Below are 9670 nucleotides of genomic sequence, written 5' to 3'. Positions count from 1 at the left end.
CCAGCCCCCCCCCCCACAGACCATCTCCCAGCACTGCCTCCACCCCGAGCCGTAGATGTTTATCAACTAGCGAAACACTCAGAAGGAAAGCAGCTGTGTAGAGGCAGACCAACTAGACATAAGCAAAAGTGAATCGGGCTAAAAAACCGAAACAAAATCTGGTCTCTAAATATTGAGACAGATAACTCAATTTTCTTTGTGGTCCGACTCAGATAAGTGGTGAGTACACAGCAGGGACGCTTCTTAAGCCAAGCTCGCCTTGTCTCTCCCTCTCCGCGTTCCTCCTATATACCTGCCTCGCTCCGTCGCTGGACAAGCTCTTCAGACAGAAAGAGGTCATTGTGCAGATAAGCGACGCACGCTGTGGAGAGCCTAACAGCGTTCGAGGGGAATAAATGGCTTGTAAGTGCATCTAGAACGAGTTGTCACAACATTTACCCTGGATGCTCGTCCCCATCCATAAAACCTGGGGTCACCCCCCCCCCCCCCACCCCCCCCCCGTCCCCCCATTTATTAACAGGGCTATATATTATTGGCAGATTACCACATGTTCTAGTGTTGTACAAAGGTAGAAACCTTGAAATCAACAATGTTTTCTCTCCGCCACTATAGTTGTGTTTCATGAGGCTTGATTATGTAATATACTGTGCTACCTGTGTGTCTGTGTGTGTACTGGGATTGGCTGCCGTTAAGAGAAGAGGCGTTCTCATATTGGTCCTGCCCTGAGCCCGGCTGTCAAACGCTTTCATTCCTCCCCGACTCGCAGCATCTCTGTATTTCTTTAATGAGTCAATTTGCACATTTTCTGTAGGATGACCCAGATACATGTATACGCGGGCAGCCTCACATACACAACTAGCATCTCTCCATCCCTCTGCACACACACACACACACACACACACACACACACACACACACACACACACACACACACACACACACACACACACCACACACACACACACACACACACACACACAGGGGAATAGAGATTTTGAGGATGTCTCCCTCTCTCTCTCTCTCTCTCTAAGATGACAATGTGTCACTCCGAGCTGTATAGATTGTACCAGAGGTATTCTACAATATTTTAATTCAAACCTGTGATGATGTCAGCCTCATGCTTTTCCTTTACATGGCTCAGTTGAGAGGGAGGCTGTACAGATGCATGCATATTCCCAGTGGGCACACACACACCACATTAGTTATGCTCGCTCCCTCTGTGCTCAGATCAGTGGTGATGATGTGCAGAAACTGCCGAGTGTCATCAACTCACAACTGCTTGAAAAACGTCCTGTGGCCCTTTTGTTCCCGCGGCGGTTCCCTTTCATTCCTAAAGATCTTTTTAAGGTAAGCTTGTGCGGCCCAGGGAAATCAAGTGCAGAGAAGCAGATTCATGTACAAACAGCCAGAGAGATCGACAGTGTAGAGATGTTTGATAGCCGGGGAGAAAGAACACCTTGTTTTAGACTAGTTTTAGAGAATGATGACACCAGGACGAGTCCGTGTCGCCATAGAAATTAGACAGATAGTGCTGTGAGAAGTGTGTCAGTGAACTGAAATGGAAAATGAGAACTTTAGGGGGCTCTGGGTTCTTGATGAATTGAAAATGGGGGACCCTGATGTAAACAAGACGAAAGTCTTTCTCTGGTCTGCATCCCCTTAACAATTGTGTGTATTGAGCCGTACTGTATTGTACCCATTCTGCAATCTGTTAATAAAGTTGTCAATCAATCAATCAATGGGTAGTGTAGTGCGGGTACAACAGCGACTCCCACTGGTCGGTTGGGGGGCCTGTTTGGCAGGGAGGGGATCTGGGAGAGATAGCGTGAACCTCCGCGTGCGTCATGCTCTCCTAGTGAAACTCCTAGCTGCCGGGCGTCAGGAGGAGGCGTGTCTAGTCTGCACCCTCCCTCAGGAGGAGGCGTGTCTAGTCTGCACCCTCCCCAGACCGACAGTGGGGCAATACAACGGGAGGAGGCGTGTCTAGTCTGCACCCTCCCCAGACCGACAGTGGGGCAATACAACGGGAGGAGGCGTGTCTAGTCTGCACCCTCCCCAGACCGACAGTGGGGCAATACAACGACAAGTAGGAAGTTGGCACAATGACTAAATCGGGGATATGGGAGAAAATGTAGCTGAACTTTTTTTCTTTTTTTTTTAACTAACTGAAACTATATTGTGTACTTACTAACTAAAATAAAATACACATATACAGAAAATGAGGAGGCATATCGGTGCCTATGTTCATTGAGCTGCCTTCACAAAGTGCTATATTTGTATTACACAATACCTATTCTGAACTTCTTAAAGCCCCCGACAAATACCCTACATATTATAACGAAAAGAAAACAAACACTGAAACAGAAAAACAACAACAACAACAAAAAAACGAATGAAAAATACAAAACTATAATAACCCTGGTCCCATCATTGGCCCGTCATTCTATTCAGACAGATCTAGGGGGCAGTGGAGGAGACAGAGACACAGAGACAGAACGTCTCACCTCCAGGTAGCTCAGCTGGGCCGCAGCTCGATCTCTCCGGGTCGATGTCGGCCACCCACAGGGTCCTGACGCAGCCCTTCCACAGGCCGTAGTGCGCCGTCTGGCAGGTCTGGTTGTTGCTGAAGTGCTTGGGCTGGGCCAGCTCCACCCAGAACTCCGTCCCCATTCCCAGCACCGTCAGGGTCACGCCCACAATGGCCACGAAGAAGGCCAGCTTGATTTTCCCCTCCTGGCTGTCACTCATCCCGGAGACGCGCCTGTGGACCCCCCGCCCGCCTTTCATCCCCGCCATCCCCCCCGCCATCCCCCCCGCGCCCCCCGGCCCGCCGCCCCCCGCCGGCCCCCCGCAGCGCCCGTCGTCGTCCGGCTGTATGAAGAAGTTGGACCACATGGTGACCCCTGAACCAGGCCGGCCCACAGGGGAGCAGGAGAGAGAGAGGACAGCGCCCTCTGTGGCCAAACCACCAGGGGGATTTCTTTTTTGGGGGGGGGAGAGAGGAGAGGAGAGGAAATAGAGGGCAAGGAAAGAGGACGGCGATGAAGTAGGAATTGAAAAGGATGGGTTTTAGGATGCGGCGCTTTCTAATGAACGAAGGAGAGGTTTGTAAAGACGAGAGCGGCGGAGAGACGGACGGACGGGGTGGAGAGAATAGACGGAGGAATGAGAGATAGCAGGAGGGAGCGCTAAGGAGACGGGGAGAGAGAGAGACGGAGAGATCTCTACTGAAGTGAAAGGGGCGGATGAAGAGAGAGAAACCAGAAGGGGCAGCGTCTGTCTTTTTTCCCACTCAAACCCTCTGAAAAAGAGAAAAAAGAGAAGGGAGAGAGAGAGAAAAAGATGAAAGAACAGTCAGCATATGTTACACAAGAGCAAAGTGCCTTCATCGTCACCATCAAACATTTCATTCCTAACATCTTCATCAGCATCTATCCCTCTGTTAAAAAAAAAGAAGAAGAAGAAGAAGAAAAAAAAAAAAGCCATATGACATGCTCTCTAAGCCAATGACAGATAAGCCATATGGCATTTCCCCCGAAAGGCAGATTCCGGTTGAGATGAAGGGACAACAGACTGTGTGATGGTCTGCTTCAGGGGTATTAGTCGGCTGGTCTTGAGGTCAAGGTGAGTGATAACCCCCCCCCGTCCAGTGCCCCTGTGTCTGAGCCGTCCAGAGAGAGACAGTGTATTATTTCCCCAGTGGAGCCGACAACACTGCTCTTCCCCAAGCAGTTATCTCTGGCTTAGACCTAGATCCCCCTTTGATCTGAGGGGATAATGGGTTGCCACAGATACCTCCCCTCACTGTAATATGTACCCAGTCACTATCTGCCACGTGTGTGTGTGTGTGTGTGTGTGTGACTGTTCATACATGTGTGTGTATATATGTATGTATATAACCGATGTGTGTAAAAGTGCATGTGCATGTGACCGTGCATGTGTGCATGTGTGTGCGTGTGTGTCCATGTGTGTCCATGTGTGTCCGTATGTATGTGTGTTTGTGTGTGTGTGTGTGTGTGTGTATGTGTGTGTGTGTGTGTGTGTGTGTGTGTGTGTGTGTGTGTGTGTGTGTGTGTGTGTGTGTGTGTGTGTGTGTGTGTGTGTGTCTGTAATAATAATAATAATAATGCAGGACCTGTCGCAGAGGTCTTTAATTGGCATGCAACGACACTCAATGTTAGCGGCACACACACACCGGAACACACACGCATGCATTGTCTGTAGGATCGCCGATGCGATATGCCGGTGAGCCACGCCCGGGGACCATCCAAGTGCTCCTGCCCGTCTTCGTCACGGACGCGACAGCGTTAGCGATCTGTTGTTGTGCATGTTTTTCCATTGGGTTTCTCTTATCGGGGGGAAACCCTTGCGAGCACGGGGAGAACATGCAAACTCCACACAGAAAGGCCCGGGAGATAACCCACCTGGGTACCTGGCATCATGGAAACCTGGTCCCCAAGCGGGAATCGAACCCTGAACCTTCTTGCTGTGAGGCGACCACCGTGCGGCCGTGTGTATCTGTGCGTGTGTGCAATGTGTGTCTGTCCATATGTGTGTGTGTGTGTGTGTGTGTGTGCGCACATGCGCGCCTGCATGTGTGGTATCCCTGTATGTGAGAGTGTGGCCGCTGGACTCCACTGGGGGGGGGGGGGGGTGTCATGAGCAAGCGGGGCTTTGGAGCGGCTTAAACAATCAACAGTGTGAGCGACGGGAGACAACGGTGTACGTGTGGTAGTGAAAGGGTTAACCTTCTGTATTGTCGCAGTGAAAGGGTTAACCCTTTGGTAATGTGGTCGTGAAAGGGTTAAGGGTTTGTTTTGCATGTGCCAGGCGCCTCGCATGCTTATGTTACCCCCGACGGATCTTTTATGGCCGTCTGCTGCGAGACAACGTCAGTCTCGAGGGAGACTCCAGACCTGCCGTCGTCTGTAGGTTCTGTGGGAACCGTCCAGGAGGTTCTGGGAGTCGACCACCACACCGGCTAAACCCTTGGTTGACCTGGCAGAAGCAGCAGCCCTGTAGCATGGGTTTCTATAGCCGTCTCTGAAGGATGTAACCTCGTATACCGTTGTTGTGTATAAAGTCAGATCAACGACACAACCAGAAAGAGATAACGCTGGGAAGATATCTGCAAAGGTCCACGGATGTGACATTCTACCTGACCAGAACCTATTAGGATGGTATCCAATGGCGTAAGAACACTTGCTGAGCAGCACTGATCCTAATGAAGAATATCAAGGCTACAGCCTGCAGCGCTGACAGCCAAATTACTGCTCATAGAATTACCCACACCTCTCTCGGCTTACATCCATATGAACCACAAGGTGGTCACACAGGTCAGAACCCGTCAGGGCATTCAGCAGCGGAGATAACACAGACAAATGGTTTATTCAGATTTAATAAGGGATAATAACACATATTCCAATGTATTTGTTTTGGAGGGGGGAGGGAGGGGGCAAATTATCCAGTACAGGTCAATAATGCAACAACAGCAGTCATGTCACACCAACGTTAGCTGAGCAAAGGAAACGTCTCTAGCTCGTACACTTTCACCACAGACACGTTTTACGAGGCAAACATCTGTGGTTGTGAAAAAGGAGGAATTCCTCCTCGGCGTTCTCACCAGACGTCAGCCGCCCGGTGCAGCAACATGTGGGGAGCAAAGCAGGAACGACGAGCGGCTAATGTACTTTAGAGCGAAAAGAAAGAATATTATCTGACCTGATTGGTGTGTTCTATGTTGCTCAGTTCGCAGGGAGAGACGCTTGAAACTTAATAGAGGGGCCGGAGCATGTGGGAGAGCAGTGAGGGAGGGAGAGAGAGAGAGAGAGAGAGAGAGAGAGAGAGAGAGAGAGAGAGAGAGAGAGAGAGAGAGAGAGAGAGAGAGAGAGAGAGAGGGGGGGAAAGGGAAAGGGGTGGGAAGGAGGTACGTAAGGGTTATGGAAAGAGAGTGTAAGAGGGGAGGGGGTTCTGCTGCTGGGTGTCTTGGTACTGTTGATGATTAAGTGTGTGTGCTGCCTGGCATGTGCCCCTCAGACTGTGTATAGCTGACGTTCAACAGTGTGGACAGTGTGCTGCTAGGAGGACCGTGTGTAAAACCCTGGTGTGTTTGAAGTCTTTATGGGTTTTTTAAGCAAAGGTGATGCTGGGTGGGTGGTCTCTGCTTCCACGATGACAGCTTGAGCGTAAAAAAACAAAACAAATCTGTAACTGTGTCAGTGTAGCTGTGTGTGTGTGTGTGTGTGTGTGTGTGTGTGTGTGTGTGTACCTATTTTAGACAGCCACCTGTTAATGACATTAAGTAAGGGTGAAGGAGGAGCCTGTGTTTATATGAAAGGGGCCAGGATATCGTTTTGACGCAACACATAATACACTGTTGATAGGAGAGTGAGAATTTGACAGAGAGAGAGAGGGAGAGAGAGAGAGAGAGAGACAGACAGACAGACAGACAGACAGACAGACAGACAGACAGACAGACAGACAGACAGACAGACAGACAGACAGACAGACAGACAGACAGACAGACAGACAGACAGACAGACAGACAGACAGACAGACAGACAGAAAAAAGAGCGAGAGGGGAGAGAGACAAGAGAGAAGGAGGCTGGCGGCAGCGACACAGAGAAATATACAAACATTAACAAATAAAGCGAGAGAGTCTGAGAGTGTCATACAGAACGTTACAGGGTCTGACACTGAGGTATAGCCTGATTGAAGATTAAGCTGTTTGTTTACAGTAAAACAAAAGAAATAAAGAAAAGAAGAGAGAAGCACTCTAGCCCCTGTAGCCCTGTCCTATAGAACGTTACCAAGTGACCAGTTCCTCAACCAGGAAGGAAGGAAGGAAAGTGAGTATTTCCCAAACAGGCTGAAGTTGCTGAAAAAAGCCCCAGGTCTCGTGGAAGGTTTCCCCCTCGCGGGCCTGCCCTGCTCGGCCTGTTCCACCGACAGTTTAGGTTACACACGTGGCACACTGCGCCAGAGGCCAAGCCTGGCAGCCAGCTACTCTACTCTGGGAGGGCAGAGGGAGAAGAGGGGGGGGGGTCAGTGTGGGAGAGAGAGAGAGAGAGAGAGAGAGAGAGAGAGAGAGAGAGAGAGAGAGAGAGAGAGAGAGAGAGAGAGAGAGAGAGAGGGGAGGGGAGAGAGAGAGAGATGGAGGGAGAGAGAGAGAGAGAGAGAGAGAGAGAGAGAGAGAGAGAGAGAGAGAGAGAGAGAGAGGGGGAGAGAGAGAGAGGGAGAGAGAATATAGAATATTTGTAGAGAGAGGGAAAGGGTAGTAAAAGCAATTTGACAGATGAGGTTGAAGGCAGGATGACACGCACACGCACACACACACGCACACACGCACACACGCACACGCACACACACACACAGGAGTGCAGTCCTGCACCTTGTGCAGTTGGCAGCCTGGATGGGCTCCGCTCAGTACACTTTCAATTGAGCCGGTGCAAAAATGTAAACAGAACTCTCAGTCTGTTTGATAATGTGTTATGTGTTAATAGTTGGGGGGAAAGACAAATCTTTTCATGACTAATGTAGAAAATGCATTTACTGGACTGGACTGACTGAATTGAAAGGGAATTGAACCCCAGCACTAGTTGGCGTGGTGTGGTGTGGACTCTTCTTGGAGAAGAGGGGCTGCAGGCAGCACGGAGCACGGCCATTAAAGTCATCCCTTAGAGAGAAGGTCAAATGACATCATTATGAAGTGTATGCATGTGCATTTGTTCCCTTTACCTATCAAAATTAATACTATCTGTGTATCTCTCACTTTCTCTCTCATATGAGATGAATACAGAAGACACATCTCTAGACAATATCTCAGGTCATCAATTATATACAGTATGCTGATGATGCGAACAACCCCAGTTCTCTCTCTCTGCTACACATCACTCAAAGTCCCCTGTCAGCACTGTGCTGCTGATTTATGCTCCAACAACACACTCTAATGCACACATGCACTCTTACATAAATGCACCCATGCATGCGGTGCTCCCACGCCGCACCGAACCCCCCCCCCCCCTCCCTCCGCACACACAGCTGCACGCACCCATCCCTTACTTTGATGTTACAAAGCAATGTTATGACTGAGGGCATTTTGCATGATTAACTGCTATGACATTGTAACCACACACGCAAGCCAACACCTGTGCATCCACACACATTTTCACGTGCACGGATACCTACAACACACTGCTGCTGCATCCGTCCTCTGCTTTTAGTGTTGCTTTCTCCCAGTGCTGCAGTGTTCCATCTTTCCGAATGAAGATCAATGGGGAGGTGCTGCTCAGAATGACAATAACCATCAACTGTGTTCCGAAACTCACCACTAGAGGGAGGTAATGTATTTACAACAAACACTGCAGCATTAGGCCTAGTGGGGAAGTGGGGAGGGCTATAGTGTAATGCTGCCATTTAGCTCGTAAAGGTTCTATATAGGATGCCATGGCAGGACCACGCGTTACCAAATTTCCTACTGAAATAAGGTCACTTTTCCCCATCTTTGCCTCCCTCCCTGGAGATGGTCCACGCAGTCCTGCGTGTGTGTCCATAGGGACCAGACTAGTGAGCATTACATCAGTGGCAGCAGCGCCGCTGGGGGCTGTGCAGCGGTGCAGACAGTGATGGGCCGTATAGAGCCGACACAGGACATTATGAATATGATATGTCAGAGTCAACGCTGTTCTATAGGGATTCTCTCATGAGCAATTCTCAGGTGAGCACAGGCTCTCTGGTCCTGGTTACGGCCAGTGATGACCGTACACTGCAGCCGACTCAAATGTAAAGGGTCAGTCTACTAAAAAAAAACTAACGTGAATTGTCCCTTTGTTTCAGTCGATTCACTGGGGCTGATGTTTGATAACAAAGCCATCACTAAATATATTGCTCCTGGCAGACGATAGGCTAACATTGCCTGTCTAGAGCAATCAACACAAATAGCCAGTAGTTATCTGGGTGCCTGTGAAATAGCGCCGCCAGTTGGAGATTAGCTTGAACTACAGTGCTTCATGGATCATGGCACCATGTGAATTGGAATGGACTAAATATGACTAATCCACTCCATAGGAGAGGACTGTGGTGCAGTGAGGTCGTGGACGTGGCTCCAGAGCAGCGACACAGAATACCACATATCATGTAAATTCAGCTTTTAATCAACATGTGGAAACAATACGGGACAAATGAAAAGACTTGACTGCTATTATAAACTAATATCATGTAGTTTTAGCACGGTTTTATTTTTTTCTTTAAATTCCATTAATTCACTTAAGAAATCAGATTTTCACAGAGGAAAAAAGAGAAATTAAATTACATGATTTAAAAAGCAAATTTCAGAAAAGAAGGAGTTACATTTCACAAGTATTTTCAGCGACAGTCAATCTCTTTAAATCCGTTTTAACCAGGAGCATCAAATGTAAGTGTGGATCTGGAGCCTGTACACTAGTGTGAGTGCGGTCCTTATAGACACAATGGACGAGGGAGAGGGAGAGAGGTTTACCGGCACTACTTACAGGGAGACATAACATTTTTGATTTACATTCCAACTTTTCGATGCGTGGTGCATATAATCGTGTAGTTAATTCAGCAGTGATATAATCATATTAGAGGCCATCATAAAACATTTGACAGACAGATGGTTTAATCCATATCCTGCCTAGGTTAAGCCTAGAAG

The 9670-nt window shown here is 48.8% G+C and overlaps 1 protein-coding gene across 1 annotated transcript; it reads right to left on the bottom strand.

Annotated features, from left to right (window-relative positions):
• Positions 1 to 2457: 2457 nt before the first annotated feature.
• On the bottom strand, positions 2458 to 2895 carry cacng6b (calcium channel, voltage-dependent, gamma subunit 6b; the record flags this gene model as incomplete). Its single annotated transcript, XM_084336740.1, has 1 exon — positions 2458 to 2895. The coding sequence occupies one exon, from the start codon at positions 2893 to 2895 to the stop codon at positions 2458 to 2460; it is 438 nt and encodes a 145-aa protein (XP_084192866.1).
• Positions 2896 to 9670: the final 6775 nt, after the last annotated feature.

This window comes from Notolepis coatsorum, assembly GCF_963971535.1.
Source record: "Notolepis coatsorum genome assembly, chromosome: 19".
NCBI classification, from domain to species: domain Eukaryota; kingdom Metazoa; phylum Chordata; class Actinopteri; order Aulopiformes; family Paralepididae; genus Notolepis; species Notolepis coatsorum.
This window is presented reverse-complemented; position numbering and strand designations above follow the sequence as displayed.